At 38.3% G+C, this 18919-nt stretch overlaps 1 protein-coding gene across 2 annotated transcripts; it reads right to left on the reverse strand.

Annotated features, from left to right (window-relative positions):
• Positions 1-156: 156 nt before the first annotated feature.
• On the reverse strand, positions 157-12148 carry LOC121521924 (vascular endothelial growth factor A-like). Of its 2 annotated transcripts, none has more exons than XM_041806133.1 (7): positions 11988-12148; positions 8165-8198; positions 7885-8081; positions 7691-7767; positions 7582-7611; positions 7437-7502; positions 157-735 (listed from the first exon to the last, which is right to left on the reverse strand). In XM_041806133.1, the coding sequence occupies exons 1-7, from the start codon at positions 12048-12050 to the stop codon at positions 699-701; spliced, it is 504 nt and encodes a 167-aa protein (XP_041662067.1). In that variant the 5' UTR covers positions 12051-12148; the 3' UTR covers positions 157-698. The 2 variants fall into 2 exon arrangements, with proteins under 2 accessions (XP_041662067.1, XP_041662066.1); XM_041806132.1 differs by having other exon boundaries at positions 7437-7505; positions 11988-12147.
• Positions 12149-18919: the final 6771 nt, after the last annotated feature.

Below are 18919 nucleotides of genomic sequence, written 5' to 3' on the forward strand. Positions count from 1 at the left end.
AAGTAAAGCCACAGCTTTATCATCCCACATGTCTCAGGGGGGATCTGAAAGTACTTCAAATAAAGGGATAACAATGTGCTCCATACAGGGCCTGGCTTGATAGAGAGACCAGTGGTCTTGCATGATATCCATTCCAATGGACTGCCAATGCAAATGTAGATAACAAAGAAGGCTCTTGTTTTATTATACAAACTTAAGGCAGAGTATGAGTAAATCAAACATAAGGTCACACAGATAGAGTTTTATTTCAGTCTGTAGCTATGCATTGGAATCACAAGAGTAATCTGTTAATGTTATAATGAACATGAAGTGATAGAGAAGACCTTGTTGTCTGTGAATGATCCTCAGGATGAATGAACCTTAATCCTTTCCTCTGGCAGCTCATAAGCTTACTGTATTCTACTCATTATCTCTATACCTGTTGTTTAAAATCTGTCTGCGTCTATAACTAAAACACATACAAAGCAGTAACTTATCAAAACTCAACATTTACAAGTTACAGGCAAGCACCTGTTTCTTTTTCTTCTCCAGTAATCAATCAGGTGAGATGCATGTGCAAAAGATGGAAAGTCTGATGGATAAACAGGATGAGGAAACAAAGTAATGGACAGAGAATGAACCATTAGACATAATCAGTTTACAAATATGTTGTTCCTTCTTCAGACTCCTCCAAATTAAGCTACAAACCAGGATGTTGATCAATGAAGATTTATCTTGTTTTGAGGGAACTGGCACCTGAAAAAGAGAAAAAGAAAAAGAAATGGAGATTGTTACAAATAGTTCTTAAATAAATATGTATTTATACCACAATTTCTTTGATATCTCAAAATTTCAAATGTTCTGAGGCAACCTCTGAGGCAGTAAAGCATTAAATGTCAATGAGAAACATTATTCATTACCTCACACTTTATTTTGCTACTTTTATAGCTGTATTTATGCCTCTATTTAGAACAAATTAAGGGATTCAGACACAACAGAGACCGATTTTGTTATGTCGCATCCTGATGCTTCAGTTAAAAAAAACACAACAATTTTATTCTCAATTATCTACAACCAGAATCCCATCATAACAAAGGTGAAAACAGAATGATATATATATCTATAAATTAAGTACAAAACAAAACAACCAAAACTGAAATTCACATTGACATGATAAAATTCTTGTAAAGTCCAGTTGCCCTTTTGATGAAAAATTGTATATCCATGACCTGGATGAATGAGAAACTAAACAGACAATTTGCATAAGTATTCAGACCACACATGACAGCCCGCTTGGAGTTTACAAAAACTCCATGAGTGTTCTGCAATGAGGAGAGTTCTGCCATGATGGTGGCAGCAGTGAAGCATGCTGCCACCATCATGCTTCACTGTTATCAGAGGTGTCAAGTAACTAAGAACAAATACTTCATTACCTTACTTAAGTAGAAATTTTGGGTATCTGTACTTTACTGGAGTAATTCTTTTTCAGCCTACTTTTTACTTCTACTCCTTACATTTTCAAACAATTATCTGTACTTTCTACTTCTTACTCCTTGTGGTTGGATGAGAAGTATAAACATAATACCATTCCAACACCCTATTGGTTTGTACCCAATCCATCGCAGCTGTGCATGACACAAATCACGTCACACTCCAGCAAGGAAATAGCAGACATATGTAGCCTAGTATGAAGATGTCCATGGCAGAGACTCAAGAGAACTCGAGTGAAATGTCCCAACCAAGCACCAGCGAGGAGGTTGGTAGGCAGGAAGACCAATACTTACAGGCAACTAGTCACCATATCTTCCACTCCATGAAACACATGTTAAAGCTCAATAGTACACATATATGGTTCTTGAATGTATTTGCATTGCACTAAAATGTGTTCATTTTCGACGGGCATAAATGCGTCTGAAACAGGTGCATCCCAGATATTTCAACATTAACATTTTTATACAACATTATTGTGATTATGGCTTTTAGAAAAATGTGTTTTTTGGGTAGGTGGGGTAGTGCACGATAGGCCCCTGTGGCGCGGCCTAAGCTTTTGTCCTTAATTTTGTCCTTTTGTCCCCTTACATTACTTTTACTTTTATACTTTAAGTAGTTTTGAAACCAGCACTTTTATACAGTTACTTGAGTAAAAAGCTTGGGTTGATACTTCAACAGAAGTCTTTTGAAACCCTAGTGTCTGTACTTCTACCTGAGTAATGAATGTGAATACTTTTGACACCTCTGACTATTATGTCATTTTAGCAAATGCTTTGATCCAAAGTGACTTACATTTGGGTCAGAAGTTCCTGGCATTAAGGACCTTGACTAAGGGCCCACACTGGACATGTGCTCTGACTGGGATTTGTACCTGCAATCTCCCATTGCTCAGTCAACAATGCAAACCACTGAGCTATCCAGCCAACTTCACTAATGCGATTGTATTGGGCAGGTTATGAGCGTTGCATGTTTTTTCTCCAGGCATTATGTTTGTAATTAAAGTCAAACAGTTCAATCTTGGTTTTATCAGACTAGAGAATCTTGTTTCTCACAGTCTGAGTCCTTCAGGTCCTTTTTTCAAACTTTAAGATGGCTTTCATGTGTTTTGTACAAAGGAGAGGTTTTGCATTGCAACTCTGCGATAAAACCCAGATTAGTGGAGGGCTGCAGTGATGGCTGTCCTAAAGGACCTTTGTCCCATCTCAGCTCAGGATCTCTGGAGCTCAGCCAGAGTGACCATCAGGTTCTTGGATACCTCTCTTACTTCCCTGACTGTTCTGTTTGGCCAGGTAAACAGCTCTTGGAAGAGTCTTGGTTGTGCCAAACTTCTTCTATTTGAGAATTATGGAGGTCACCGTGCTCTTGGAAACCTTAAGTGCAGAAGATTTTTTTGTAGCCTTCCCCAGATCTGTGCCCGTCAACAATCCTGTATCTGAGCTTTGCATATAGTTCCTTCCTTTCCTTTGGTTTTTGATCTGATATACACTGTCAGCCATCAGCCCTTCTATAGAGAGGCCTGTGCCTTTCCAAATCAGGTGGACTCCAGTCAAGGTGTAGAAACATCTCAGCAACAACCAATAGAAATGGAAGGAACCTTGGTCAAATTTCAAGTGTTTGTGCAAATGGTATGAATAACCATGTCAATGTGATATTCCAGTTTTTTGTTTTCAATAAATTTGCAAAAATCTTTGGCGTTCTTTAGCATTTTGTTTCACTTTGTCATGATGTGCTACTGAGTGTAGATCAATGAGAATTATTGGCTGAACATTGGCATCAGCTTAAACTGGCCCTGATGACAAACATGAGCACTGTCAAATATATTCAATGCTGCAGGGAAGAGGTATTTTATTGGAAATAAGTCGCCCATTAGTTAAACTGATTTGTATTCATAGTCAAACATAAAAGAAATGTCCACACTGTGGGAGTCTTAAGCAGTCTCTAGTAAAGCTAAGCAGGAGGCAGTTTATAAAACATGTTCCAGGATGATTGCAAGAGGGGAGAGAGAGAAGTGGTCTACTGGTACATCCTTCCCATAAATTTTGAGGTGCAACATCTTGTTAGAAGTACTTCATACTTTAATGTTCTACTGCACTTTTTGTTTAGGATGATTGTTGCAGTATGTTTTGTTGTCAACAATGAGCCTTCACTAAGATCAGCTGCTGTGTTAGAGAATACTGAGTTGCATATGTGTCAAAACAGGAGTAGCTTTCTTCATGCTTCATCAAATGTTCTGTTGAATATCGTCAAAAGACCACACACAAAAAAAATAAACCTACAAACACCTCGTGGCAAGACAAACCACTATGTGTATAAATAGATGAATGGTGTGTGTGTGTGGATCTAAGTAAGGGGAATAAAGCCCAATTTATATATATTAATATGAAACATAACCTAATACACAAGAGCATAGTTGGTGCATCTATACAACCACTTTTTTGCTGCTCTCAGTGTGAAATTACAGAGAAAAGTGTAAAACTCATTCAGAAGCATCATTCAAACCTAAATACTGGAGGAACAATGAGCAGTTCCTGTCTACCCTCCATATTACCCACATTTTTAGTACATATTGAACCTATGGTCCTTTGAAATTGTTTGAAAATACATGTGACAACTGTTTCCAAACTGCAAGTGGACACTAGTGTCCTAAAATAAAGTCTCAGTGCTACCTGTCACCAACATGACACTTACGTACATGGATGTGTAACAGAACAGGTCTACAGGGTATAGGTCAAGGGTCTATTGGAGTCATAGGTCATTTAAGACAGAGCCTCTGTTTGGAGCAACTTTTCTCAGCACTGAGTGAAAAGATAGATTTTCATTCTGATCTGCGGTTCCAAAACAGGAACCCTGACTGAAGCCACGATGAAACATTTAAAACGAATGTTTATTTCTGCAGGTTTTGTGTAGGAAGTTTTAACGAAGCTCGGTTTATGTTCAGCGCTGGCACGGTACAATTTGATCCATCTGAATCTACTGGGAGGAATTAAAAACTCTGCAACTGTGTGGTCCCAAGACCACTAAGGACGGGGTCAACGAGATACCAGGCAACTGACGCTAAGTGATGGCTTACAAATAACACAAGTCAAGACAAATCACAGTGCAGAATTAACATTAATCTTGATCAGAAAACAGAAACACAACATGACCACCCAGGTTCTAAAGATGATAAAGCCTCTAAAGTGGGGAAACCAACAGACCACCACCAAACACACAGTCTTCTTTCATGATGAGTCCAAGCCCAGTGTCTGGCTCTAAGCTGGTCTAATTCTCAGGATGGAAGTCTCTGCAGCCTTTTAAAGGCTGCTGGATAAGATTTCCTGTCACTTTTCTTCTTATCAGAGGACACACTGAAACCGTAAAGCCACCGCTTTAAACAGCTGACCTAGCCTCACCATCAAAACCTCTTACCCACAGAGGGAAAGGTATCTGTGCTTCAAATACTGACGAAAGAAAAAGTTCATGTTTGTTTAAATCTATGCTAAAACTCTGCTCAGATGTTAACAAGTATTATTGGTTGTTTAAATATCTGCCAATAGTGTGACGTAAATGTAAAGGAGATAATACTCTATAGTCAATAAGTCTACACAAAGAACAGATTAGGCTAAAATGAGGCTTCAAACATCTCAGAAATCAGCCAGAAGTAGTCTTACAAGTATAAAATTCCCTTTTTGTAATAAAGGCAGTGTTCCTCTGAAGAGCTGAGGTGGAGAACCATGAATAACCACCTGTTTTCTCTAACTTTGACTACATTTCCATATCTCCACCTCATCTAAGCTATTAGCTGGTAGGCTAAAGTTGAGAATGCAAATATGCACAAAGAAAGGGCTGTGAATTTTGTCCTCCACCGTGCACATTTGAATAGTTTCAAGAAGGTACTTGTCTGGTACACTGTGGACAGGACAATAAATGAACATGGAAGCTGCTTCCTGAGTGTTGTAATAAAAGTGCCATTTGTAGTAGGGTGGCACAATAAATCACAGTTTTATCTTTATCAAAAACAAAGGTAGCAATCAGCTTCCCTCATAGTTACAGTTGCAGATTTAGCGATGAGAAATGCTTACTTTATTACAGATTCACAAATATATGCTCCAAAGATCTTTAGCTATGGCTAATACAGATACTTTAGTATTTGTTTAGCTACCACTCTTCAATATCAGAAACAGTAATGCCTTTCACAGGCCTAAAATAAAAACCTGGAGTTTGAAAAAAAAAAAAAAACTCCACATGAAAGCTACACTCCTCAATCAAAGTAAGCACTGTTGATAAAGCACTTCTCCATGCTCTTATTAAACAAGATTATGCAGGAGACGCCTCACACGTTGCTCTTAGAAATCACAGTTTAATTGGCATTATTTGTCAATTGGTGTAGCTGTTGCTGCATAAACATGTTAGAATTTGGGTTTGTCTCTGCACAGCCAAACAGTGTGATGCTGTATTAAAGCTCCACAATAAAGTGCACACTCTTAAACTTTGTAAATAAGTCAAAAGGCACAGCTCTAATGCTTCACCTATTTTGCGCACTGGCACGTAGACACTGAGCAATTATGCAGTTATTTGGGGACTGTCTGATGAGCTGATGGAAGTGCTCACACACAAACTCTCCAAAGAGCAGGAAACAATTCCACCTCTGTATAACTTAAAAACAAATGATGATGTATCAGTAAGTTTGGTAAATATTACTTTGACATTATTATTACTAAGCCATGACGAAGAGTTAAATCAGTATGTTGCCCCCAGCTGCTCTTTCATCAATGTGTGGCACCTTTACACGTGATGATGAATATGGGAGTGTTGCGGCTGAGGAAACTTTGTCAAGATGGTGCTTAAAGTGAACACATTAATATTGCCATTTGTTTAATTAAACGCACTGTCTGTTATTCTGAATATTAAACATGGATTCTTAGAGTCTGTGCAGGATGTGGGCAGTAATGGTCAGAAATCCAATAGACAAAAAAGTTGCTGCAGGTCCTGAAACATCAATTTTTGTAAGGGAAAGCAAGGAGCATGATTAAGAAAAGAGAAGAGCCCCTCACAGTGCTTTAGTGTAAGAAATGATGATGAATAAAGAAAAAGATTTCAGCTGACATAGGTCTGTTGGTCCTGCCCAAAACTACCCTAACTTATTTGTTTTTATGGCCAATATTTACAGCTAATAAAGACAGATTTTTAAAGCCAAAATATCAGCACAGATTTAAATGGTTGCTGATACAATAATTAACTTTTTAAGCTAATATGTGCAGATATCAATATAATGTCGATAACACGGTGCATCCCTTGTACAAATCATAAACTGGCCCTTATATATCAGCAAAATGTACAACTGTATCATTAGACATAGGTGGCTGCCTAAGGCTCTACACACCTGTTCTGAGCCCTGAACATTTTGGATGAAGCTGTGAATGTAAAACCACCACCAGACAGTCTACTTCCCTGCTCCTCTCTCAGTTCTACTTGACTCAACCTCTATTTCCACTGGCAACAGTGTTTCTTAGAGTAAAAGATGTGTATATATCAGTATCGGCTAAAATGAGTATGGAAATATTGGAACGTCAGATATTGGCAAAAAATCAATTGTGTATCCCCGATAATGACTCTTTAAATTAATAACATCAAACTATGCTAATAAAGAAGTAAGAACTCAATCACCAACATTTCTTTCCTGATTTGTAAGTCAAGTATTTTCAGATTCCACCTTCACAGTGGCTGTCCTTGGTTGACTCTATCAGCAGCCTTGGATTATTGTGCTAAAATGTTTCTGTGGCCTTAAACTGAAGCACAAGTTCATTTGCTTTAGAAAGAGCAACATGTCTGCGGATATACAATGATATGGTTTAATCTTGTCTGTCCTTGGTTGTCTGATGGCTTGGGGAAAACAATGATGAATGTTGCAGTAAATGTCCAAACATTTTGAATAACTGTGTGCGTGTGTGTTTTTGTGCGCCGCAGGGGGGCAATCCATCTCTTACTTGCCACAGCCGCTCGCTGTCTTCTTGTGTTTCCTCCTCCGGGGTTTGTGCTTTATAGACTCACTGCTGCTGCAGAGGAAGAGCAAAGTGCAATGAATAATATTGATGTTTTCATGTCTGATAGATATAACACTCATCCACTGACCTTTTGTTATCTGTAGGTTTCTGACGGGCTCTACAACAGGGAGGCACAAACAACAAGCAATTAGCTGCAAAACGATGTTATCAATTTGCTTTTTTTTTTTCTTTTTTACCTGCATTCACACGTCTGATGCTCCACAAATGTGAGCTCCACATGGTGCATGGATATCATAGGATGAAGCCTTATTACCTGAGACACAATTACAGCTGTGAAACAGACTGTTTAAGAGTAAACAGAAAATAATTGTTTAACACCTCTGTTTACTTTTATCTTATGAATTCTTCCAGATGAGAGATATTGCCACACCTCTAGAGTAATGTTGCGTTCAAGTGTTGCCTGGCATTCTAGGTAATCATCTCCACAGCAGCCGGAGCATCGCCAAAGTGGGACACAAGCAGGCATGTAGATGTACTCCACCTCTCCAGGGTACTCCTGCTCCACATCTACCAACTGCTCCATGGGCCGACACATGCTCCTCGTCCACACTTCCTGGAATGCCATCACTGCAAGGAAAGTTTCAGTTTTAGCCTTTTAATCATATTTCAGGGGTGAAAGTAGCAATCCAGTTGGAAATGAGAGGCCTTACCTTTTGAGTGGTCTCCTTCTGTAGAGTGTGGAGTCTGCAGAATATACAAAAAAAAAAAAAAACAGAGGAAAATCCATTTAATTTTCCTTTGCTACAGTGAAACATCAGCTATAAACATAGCTACAGTGATCAAGCGCCTGGAGTCAATCAGAAATCTGAAACAGGTGAGAAACGTCATCTGGTGTTGCTGCAGTTTCAGGGTGCCCTCTAGTGGCCAAGAAAAGGTAGTGCACATGTAATGATCCAAGTAACACAATGATGCAGCATGGTGTACCACTGTGCTGCTGTTTGCAAATCAGCAAAAAGCAGTAAAAGGAGCCTGCCACCACCATAAAACCCACTTGAGTTCTCAATTTGTTGTAACACTAGAAGGTTTATATTAAAAGAAGCAAAAACCCTCAAAGTATGCCAAGAATAACAACAAAGAATAGCTGCTCTTGACTCATGGGTGGTTCGCACACAATAAATACAGCAAAAACAAAAGAAGAACTGAATAGCGTCATGACACAGCATGATATTTTTGGTTCTCACAGCCCAGCATCCCAAAATGTTTCTGATTTCTTAAAGCCAAATTCAGCAGAGAAACAAAGTGCAAAGCTGATTTTGGCTCTCTCCTTCCTTTTAATAACAACAATGTGCCTCTGACTCCTCACCTCACTATGAGAACACTGATGGGAACACTTCCTGCACAACAGCAGGTTTAATGATGGGATCTGTAAGTTTGTTGTAAGAGAGTTTGTGCGGTTTCCAAAGAGTTTGAGCTGCATTTACAAACAACTGATATTACGGTTGTCAAGAATACTTTAACACTTTTGAATACTATGTTTTAAAAAATGATCCAATCTCTGTTATTTTCATGATCAAACATTTCAAAAAGTAGCTGAAGCCTTAATCAAACTTCAGATCTTAAGTTATATTTTTTAAAAAGCTGCTGGGAATTAAAGGAGTAGAGCACTGTCTTACACTCTCTAAACCAATGGCAATGTTTCTGTTCAAAAATGTTGCCAATGTATTTTTGCAGGTTTTAGTATCTTAAAACAAAAAGATAGCCCATGTTGGGTGATGAGTGTTTTTATTTATTAGCAGTTGTATCGAAAGAAGTGAATAAATAATGATTTTAACAGCGATGAAATATTATTAGGTGTTATCAATCACAGCTCAGCAGATACAATTAACTATATCCAAAAAAAAGAATATCACTTTCATTTTTTTCCTGTGACTTAATTCAAGATGTAAAACTTCCTTATATTCTGAATCTATCTCATACAATGTGAAATATTTCCTTTTTTTTGTTTTAATCTCGATAATTATGATACAATATTAGAATATCACAAAAGGACTGATAAAACAGAAAAGTTCACTTTCAGAGGAAACTCTGCTCATTTATAAACTCAGTAGTTGGACCTCCTTTTGCACAAATTACTGCATCTATGTGACATGGCATGAAGCCAATCAGTCTGTGGCACTGCTGGGGTGTCATGAAGCCTAAGTTGCTCTGATAGCAGCCTTCTGCTCATCTGTATTGTTGAGTCTGGTGTCTCTTATCTTGCTCTTGACATGTTCCCATAGATTCTCTTTAAGGTTCAGGTCAGGCTAGTTGGCTGGCAAATCAAACACAGTAACAACATGGTCAGCAAACCAGTCTCTGGTAGTTTTGGCTTCACTGTGGGCAGGTGCCAAGTCCTGCTGGAAAAGGAAATCAGTATCTTCATAGAGCTTTTAGCAGGTGGAGGCATGACATGCTCTAAAATCTCCTGGTAGATGGCTGACAGGGTTGACTCTGGACTTGCTAAAGCAGAGTGGACCAACAGCAGCTGATGACATGGACCCCCAAACCATCACTGAATGTGAAAACTGAAAACACTGGACTTCAAGAGCCTTGGATTCTGTACCTCTCCGGTCTTCCTCCAGACTCTGGGACCTTGATTTCTATTTAAAAGCAGTCTGTTCACAGTTTGAACTTTTACCATCTGGTAGACCATACACAGTCACCAAAGAGTCAGTGTATTAGGAAAGTCTTTAGACCCCCTTCACATTTCAGATGATACCGATACCATTTCAATAATATTATGTATCCCTTGTACTTAATCTTAATATTCTGGTTTGAGACAATCCTAATAGATGCATTAAAAAGCTCTATGATGTGTAAAACATGCAAATATGCATGAAAAAATATCAAACTCAAGGCGTTTCAGTGGAAAGAAGGACACATTTTTTTGCCTCTATTTTTCGTCTTCTTGTCTCTTGTTTAGTAACCAATAAAAGCTCCTAAGCCAAAGAATGATCAGCATACCGAACAAAAATAAAAGATGACATGAGCAAGAATTTGTTCTTGGCATTTTCCCCTCCATTGTCTTGCTCTCATCCACTCTGACCTAACCTTCCTCACATGGCTCCAAAGAGGAATTCTTAAATGTCAAGTGTTGTGGTTGTTTACATGTTTAACAGATATATGTTTTGGGTTTGGTTTTCTACTGGTCTGAAAACCACCAAAGTAAAGTTATCTTAGGGATGATGGAAGAGGAGAGAAAAGATATTTGGATACAAAACAAAAAGCCCAAGATTTTGTCATTTATCCAGTAGCTGATGAGACTGTTTGGGGGGGTTGAAGTGGTGAACTGTACCTCACTGTCTGGCTGTGTTTGTCTTAGGTAGTCTCCTTCTCATTTTTACATGTTTCATGCATAAAGTTCCTGGTTTCTCCCCCTTCAGTGTGCACTATAAAAAGAGATGCTGGCATTTTAAAGGTTAGGTTCAAAATGTTCAGGCTCATGAGATGTTGTCCATTAAATATTGTCAACTGTATTAAAGATATTATGTAATCAATACACACTATCAACATTAATGTACAAACCACACCTTTCAGCATCTTTGTGCACTCACGTCAAACTAGTGGCATGTTAACAGTCACAATGAGCTTTAGTTGATTTTTAAAACATCTGTAAAGCACAGGAAAAAAGCAGATGAAAAAGTTAAACAAAGTTACCCTTCATGGTATCTTAAGGGTGCTTTAAAAATTGTATTCTCTCAGACTATCTAATATCAGCAGGCTACCCCTGTAAGAGGGTTTATGGACCGCATAGTGCATTAAACACTTTATGGTCCTCTCAAGTCCAAGAGAGATCAAGTTTATTAGATTTTAATGAACTCAAGTCTAATTTACCATCTCCATCTACTGTGCAGCCAGTTTCTTGCTGTCTTATATGTACTTGTGGTGTAACAAAAGGTAGCCAAACCAAAAAACGGCATAGAAAAATGAATGTTCATGACAACCATAGCAGCAGGGCCCAGAGTAGTCAAGTTTTGTCTCATGGTAAGTAACACTTGAGCTGTGGTGATGGGATGAGTTTTTCAGATTCAGTATGCAAAAAAACTATGAAGTGTGCACAGTAGTGTGCAGTTATTACTTGGCTAACTTTACCTGAAATACACAGTCAAAAGAGAGGGAGAGAATGTAAAAAGTTAAGGGGAGTGAAACAGATAGATCCTCTTAGAGAATGGTCAAATGTGACTCCTGTTAGCTTCACGTGAAGTGCTAATAGGAGTCACGTTTGGAGCGGTGAATTAAAGACAACTTTGTTAAAAAATAATGCTAACCTGACTTTTGTAAAGTCAGGTGAACATTCAGAATATCACAAATGAACCTTATTTCACATTAAATAGACAATAATGTTGATTACTACAGCATTAATTTGGTTATTTAGTAAAAAAAAAAAAAAAAAAAAGTCAAAACTATTCCTGAAACGTCTAAAACTCGGACAATAACGATGCTTCCTGGTAGCAGTATGACATGAAAAACATGTTTTAAAATATTTTAAATTACCTGCGCAGGTACCCGTAGCAGCAGAACCATGAAGACATGTGAGACTCCGATAAAACTCTGCATGATACAGTTCAGAAAAGTGTCCACCCCTCGTCTACAGTCGGTCGGTATAAGGTGAAAGCAGAAGCGTCGTGAAGCGGCTAAGGTTTTGATTGGCGCGCCTTCTTTAGATGTGCACGAGCTGGGATGGAGAGCGCGCGCCAGTCCGTCTGTGAGGAGGGAAATGTGTAGTCTTTGTCTCTCTCTCTTTCTCTCCCGCTGTCTCTCTCAAACACATACACTTTTTGTCAGTTAGTAAAAACAAACACATTAAATATGTATAGACCGATGTAATAGAAGCTCCGTTTTACCCATAATAAACACTTGGTCATCAAATATGCAATAAAAATCAAAACAAACTGATATACTAAAGGAAGTAGTCCTATTTAATGATAGCTGCATCTAACACTATTATCTGAATGTATATTTGATCTTGGCTTGTCCCCAGAGTTTGCATGAAACTTTTTGCAAGACCATTAAAAGTCATAAGCTCCATGGCCATTGTCAGTTTTTTCCATTAGGCAATTGCTTGAGGCCTCATACTCTAAGGGACCTCAATATAGCCTTTATAGGTGTGCATTAAATATGAGGTATGCTAATCAAATTGTTCTTATTGATTGAGATTAGGGCTGTCAAAAGAATACCTTTTAAATAGAGATTTATCTAAGAATTTCTGTAGTCAATCGCATCTGTTTTATTGCATATTGACCTTCCATTATTTTGCATCTAAAACTGTTTTTGTGTCATTTTGGATTGTTCTACTGTCTTTTTTTAAGGTAAACTGACTTCCTGTCAGGATACAGTCTTGCTTTTTTAGGTAGGTCAAAATAATGACAGAACTGAACCACAGATAAAGGATTAAAAAGGACTCAAGGGGGCAGAAAAAGTAAATGTAACATGAAGTGCAGATGACTTTAGCTTGTCCACTGAGCTGTCAGTGAGCTTTTTATTTAAAGTGGAATGAGACATTAAGGAGCAGTGGTAGTATTTTACATCACTGTGGCTGCAGGCACGGCTGCCCATAAGGGTGGATAAAGGGGAGAGCCTTCTGGGGCCCAGCCAAATGGGGGGCCCATGGAGTTCAGGAAAAAGATAGTCCATTACAAAGTTAAGCTGGGATAAAGATTTTTTATATTTAACCTGAATGATAACCACTCATATCAAAGAAACATTTATTTAATTATTTGTTAATGCTGTAGTATAATATATATGCTTTTCAAAATTTAAACCGCCTGTTCTAAAACAAAATTACCCATTTATTGGCGCGCCAGCAGTCGAGTGGCTAAGGCACATGCCATATATGCAGGCAAGGCAACCCGGGTTCAAATCCGGTCCATGGCACCATTTCCTGCATGTCTCTCCCCGCTCTCCTCCCTGTTTCTGACTCTATCCACTGTCCTATCCAATAAAGGCCAAAAATAAATCTCTAAAAAAAAAAAAATTACCTATTTATTTGTAATGTTAACAATGTGGATGGGCACTACTTCGCCATGATGCACTTAAACGCCAGATTAGCAGAGGATTAAGTGGAAGAAATTGGCAGAATACAGAAAAAAAGGGGCAAAAAGTGGGATAAAAGCAGCAAATGATTTACAAAAGGCAATAACAGCCAAAAATATGCATAAAATGCTGAAAAGCAGATAGAAACTACATAAAGGGATTAACAGTGGCAACATGGGTAAAAGTTGCACAAATGGGTGGCAAAAATGGTGAAAGAGGTTAAAAAGTTGCAAGCATTGGTTAAAAGTGGCAAAAGTGGATCTACTGGGGAAACAAATTTGTGAAACAGTGATGAAAAGGACTTAAAAGTGGAATCAATAAATCATTTGAACATTAAAACCCAACAATAGCTTGACACCATTTTCAGCTCCAAAATAAATTAACTGTTTTTACGAAAACTACTCATGTTCAGGCTATTAAAGCCCCTGTAAAGTTTTTTTTTTCTGGTTATGACAGAGGCTGAAACTGACACTTGTGCTTCTTTTTGGTCCATAAAAGTAAATGAGACCATCATCTACAAAATGGATTATTTCTCTATGTTGCATTATCAATAACTCTTGAAACAGCTGCCATGGGGTAGGCGGCACAGGATACTAAAACCTCCTTGTTGGCATAGTCCAGAGCAAAGATTCTCACTGAATGATGTGTCTGACTGTTAAAACAAAGCAGAGGGATATTTTCAGTCAGAATCACAACATGCACTCAGGTCATCAGCAAATATATATATCACTCTGTTCAACAAAAATCCCGCAAACAATACTCAGAGGAGCTTGTAGTTTCAGGCAGTGTTGTCCAAGTTAATCAAATGTTTCTATGTCAAAGGATCGTAATTAATTTTCTATGCTGTAGCTTAATTAAAGCTAATAGTTTGCAGACCATGCTACTGCTATCCAGAGGAATTTTAGCTAATATCATTGGCAGGGACATTTTGTTTTTATTTTGCTTATAAATGAAAATCTGGAGGAGTACACTGTACTTTTTCAAGTGTTGTAATCACACAGATTGCACAATGTTCTTCTCCAAGATTCACTTTGTCTCTTACGCACTTCATGTTTTATGTTAAGAAAATTTGTACTGATTTATTGTTCACTGTGGTATCATTGCACAATTTCAGAAGGTATCAGTGTTCAGCTGATTTGCTTTGTCATATTGTTATTGGAAGCCTAATCTCTCCAGGTTTGATTATTTAATTACTTTCAGATTAAAATGAAAGACACATTTCTGCTTAATGTGTTAGAAAATTCTGTTCTGAGGGCACATAAACCATTAAAAATTTTAAAATACTGCCACAAAACTAAAAATGTGGCTCTGTATAGCAAGACTCGAGAGATAGTTTTATAAGTCTATATTTGTACAAAACAGATTAAAACACTTGTTCAGCTGCACATAAACACAACAAACTAATCAGCCAATCACTTGGCAGCAGCCAGCGCATTTACGCACACAGACATGGTCGATATGATGCTGAAGTTCTAGTATCAGAATGGGAAAGAGAAGGGATTTAAGTGACTTTGAATGGGGTAGGTGTCAGATGAGGCAGTTAACAGCTATTTGTTTTTTCAACAGTGATTCACAATGATAGTATGTTAAATGGTTAAAAGAGGCAGACATAATTATTAACACATGCACAGGACATCAGTAAGCAGATAAGAGGTAGTGCCTTGTACACATGGCGCATACAGTAACTAACATGAAGTGTGGGCTCCTCACAGGAGCTCCAAAAGGTTCCCCTTTACTCTCTAACTCATCAGAGATGTGGTTATTTACACAGATGCTTTGAGAATAAGCACAGAGCCTCAACTTCATTCATGAGTTTGGTAACCTTGCAAAGCAGATGAATTTGCCTGTCTCCGTGTTTGTCACTGGTGATGTGTGAAACAAATCCATCTGGTGTGTCAGGTTATAGGTTTGGTATGTTTCTAACATATCTGATTTCAATGGTATATGTCTAAAAAACTAGATAAAATTGTAGTATTAGAAAACATCTGTCTTCTTGTTTGTGGATTTAATTCACAGTAAATGTTGATTCCTGATCAATCCCAAAATGACTAACAGCTGCAGTGACAGCAGCCACATGGAGATCTGATTTCATTTGTTCTGCAGGGTGTGACTGACATGCACGGCGATATCCCCGCATTTATTAGGAGGGCTCAGATGGGTTTTCTCAGACAGTGTGATTTATGGGGTAATTGGTCCGGTGTGTTTTGAAAAACAGCCTCAGTGGAGGAGATAACAAAGATGGATGATTCCTCTCAGTCCTACAAGCTGAACCAGCCGACCTGCATTATGTTTAAGTAGGAAAAGTCATGTTTTTGTTGCCTTGTGCATGATTTCTTATTAAGGTTTGAATTAAGAGGAACAAGGTTGATGTGGAGTTTTGTTTTGTATAGTTTCCAACTATAGAAGGAAATAAAAATGACTAAATTCAGTTATGGACAGTGATAAAATGAACTTTTGATACAAAACAGACTTTTAGTGTTTGGAACATTTTTTCTAACCAAACGACTCTATAAATGTAGGGTTTATATATTCTTCATTGAAAATAATACATGAAAAATCCCACAATATTTTAAACGAAATCCAGTTCTAGTGTTGACTACTAACATGGCAGGGCAGTCCTGCTGAGAGCACTGTAAACTACAACATCAGGGCCAGCTTTCCTGGACATATCTCCCAAAGCATTGTTTACTTCATAATGTGTTCTACAAAGCTGTCTTGTTTGAATATTCAAGGTATACTATATGGACAAAAGTATTTGGTCACACCTGTCAATTATTGAATTCAGTTGTTTCATTGTAGACTCCATATGCAAACATTTGTGATACAAAATGGGCCGTTCTGAAGAGCTCAGTGACCTAAAGTGTGGCACTATGATGGATGCCACCTTTGCAATAAGACCGTTTGTGAACTTTCATCCCTGCTTGATATTCCTTAGTCAACTGTAAGTGATATTATTAAAAAGTGGAAGCCTTTAGGAACAACAAAAACTCAAGCACTGAGTGGAGGAGCCTCACATCACCAAGTCCCATACCAAGCATCAAACAGAGTAGTGTAAAGCGCACCGACACTGGACTGTGGAAACATGTTCTGTGGAGTGATGAATCATGCTTCTCTGTTTGACAGTCAGATGGGTGAGTCTGGGTTTAGCAAATGCTGGGAGAATGTTACCTTTCTGATTGCATTGTGCCAATTGTGAAGTTTGGTAGAGGAGGGATAATGTTCTGGGACTGTTTTTCAGGGTCTGGGCTAGGCCCCTTATCTCCAGTGAAAGCCAATCTTAATACTTCAGCATACCAAGACATTTTGGGCAATGCTGTGCTTCAAACTTTGTGGTAAATGTTTGGGGAAGGCCCTTTTCTATTCCAACATGACTGTGCTCAAGTGCACAAAGCAAGGACTATAAAAACGTGGTTTGATAAGTTCGGTGTGAAGAGCCCTGACCTCAATCCAATCAAGCACTTTGGGGATAAACTGGGACAGCGGTTGTAAGCCAAGCCTTCTCATCCAACATCAGTGCCTGACTTCATAAATTCTCTGCAGAATAAATGGGCACAAGTTCCCACAAAAACAGCTGCAAAACAAGGGCCAACTCTATATTAAAGTACATGTATTTTATTACAATATCATTACAGTCCCTGTTGGCAAAATAGTCAGGTGGCCAAATACTTTTGTCCATACAGTGCATGTTGTAATGGCTTGCAATAACATTAGAAGTCAATATTAATATGGACGATTTAGATAGATACAGCAAAAATGTATAAGTTTTCCCGTGGTGTGAGCCTGTGAGGTGTGTTGAGAGTGGTATTTCTTTGATCTGCTCAGAAAATGAATAGAGCTGCTCCGACTTGAGATTGTAAATATTTAACATGTTCAGTATTTACAATCAGAAACAGAACAGGTCTGCACTCACTTTGTAGATTGTCTTGTGGAAAGGAACAACAGCTGTTGAGATAGCAAGCTGACTGAAGGAGGAAGTACAACAAACACAGCCATGGCAATGTTAGTAAATATGTAGCATGAAGTTAGATGGACATCAGGAATGGAGGACCAACTTGTTGATTTGTGGTAACGTGATATTATACCAAATTGGAAAACTGTAATAGAACCTTGATAAAATGACATCACGAACCCTTTATCATGATGCGTATCACATTCGTGAGTTTAGTGTATCATTACATTAAATCTAAATCCATCCTAACAATCTCTTAATCGAGTGCAGAAAACCTAGAGAGCATAATAAACCTTAAATGTCAGGATTTCATCATTAAAATCCACCATGAGCAGTGAGTGAATGTCCAGAGAGATTTCATGAAATGAACTTTTTTTGAACTCAGTGGACCTTAACTGAATTACTCCACAGCGATCCTCAGAGGCAGGGGTCACCCACTTTTGGGGAGTTTCCCAGTCTGATAGGCAGAGGTCAGACAGACAGCTGCTGCTTCCTGTCTCTGGGAACTGCGCTGATGCTCCAGTCTCAGTCCCCGTTTAGGGAGGATGGGGTTTCCTGCAGCTGGAGCTGAGGCAGCAGGTGTGACTGTACAGGTCTGTTTATACTCTGATGTGTATGAGCGGGTACAATGTAAATATCCTCTTTAAAGTCACTCTGGTGTTAAATAAGTAGATGTGCCTTTTAGCCAGGTAGCCACAATGTTTTTTTTACCTGAACATCTCAAAAATCTGATTATTATTCAACAAGAATGTGATGGGTTTGCTTTTCCAGATGGAAAAAATGATCCATATCTCCCAACATCTATCTACATCTTTTTAAAGTCTCCTTCACTAAATCTTACTCCCTATTTTTAAGCCTGTGGTCAGAATCCAAACTCCATGTGATTTCCCACACTTTTTGCCAGTCTGGAGCTGCAGGTGCATTGTGGGCAGTAATGCTACTGGTTCCCAGGCCTGACAGTAGCCAAACAGATGGACTCTTTGTGATGAATGTTATCCTAAAGGCCAAACAGATGCAACTGCAGTCTAGGACACTAGAAAAACACCATGTTTGGAGTTTCTGAATAAGTTTGCTGAATAAGGACATAAACATGCCAGTTGTATGAATTTATATGGGAGAGCTGCAGAACTGCACCTGGTTTAAGTATTACAACACTAACCTATCCTAAAAGACTAATCTTGAAGATAAAACACACTACATTGTAAGCAGTTGACAAAAAAATGCTGTTTTAAAGGAAATTTTTTGCCTCTCTTTACATCAATGCATACAAAATATGGCCTGCAAATTGGCTCTGATCTGTTTTTTTAGGAAACAAAACCTGTTTATTTATTTATTTATGACATTTTGCCACTTAGTTTTATCATGATGGTCCATCAGGGTAATTTTGCATTTAATACATCTGAGGTTTAGCTCACTTTGTAGAGCAAACACCCATACACTGAGG

The sequence above is a fragment of the Cheilinus undulatus genome, linkage group 14 (assembly GCF_018320785.1).
Source record: "Cheilinus undulatus linkage group 14, ASM1832078v1, whole genome shotgun sequence".
NCBI lineage: Eukaryota > Metazoa > Chordata > Actinopteri > Labriformes > Labridae > Cheilinus > Cheilinus undulatus.

What these genes read in the sequence shown, in the direction of transcription:
- LOC121521924 (XM_041806132.1), bottom strand. Translation starts at nt 12,050, where the DNA reads ATGCAGAGTTTTATCGGAGTCTCACATGTCTTCATGGTTCTGCTGCTA. An exon ending in AGAAGGAGACCACTCAAAAG is followed by an intron (nt 8,082 to 8,164) that starts GTAAGGCCTCTC and finishes CTTTCCTTGCAG; the next exon opens with TGATGGCATTCCAGGAAGTG. An exon ending in AAACCTACAGATAACAAAAG is followed by an intron (nt 7,506 to 7,581) that starts GTCAGTGGATGA and finishes CTTCCTCTGCAG; the next exon opens with CAGCAGTGAGTCTATAAAGC.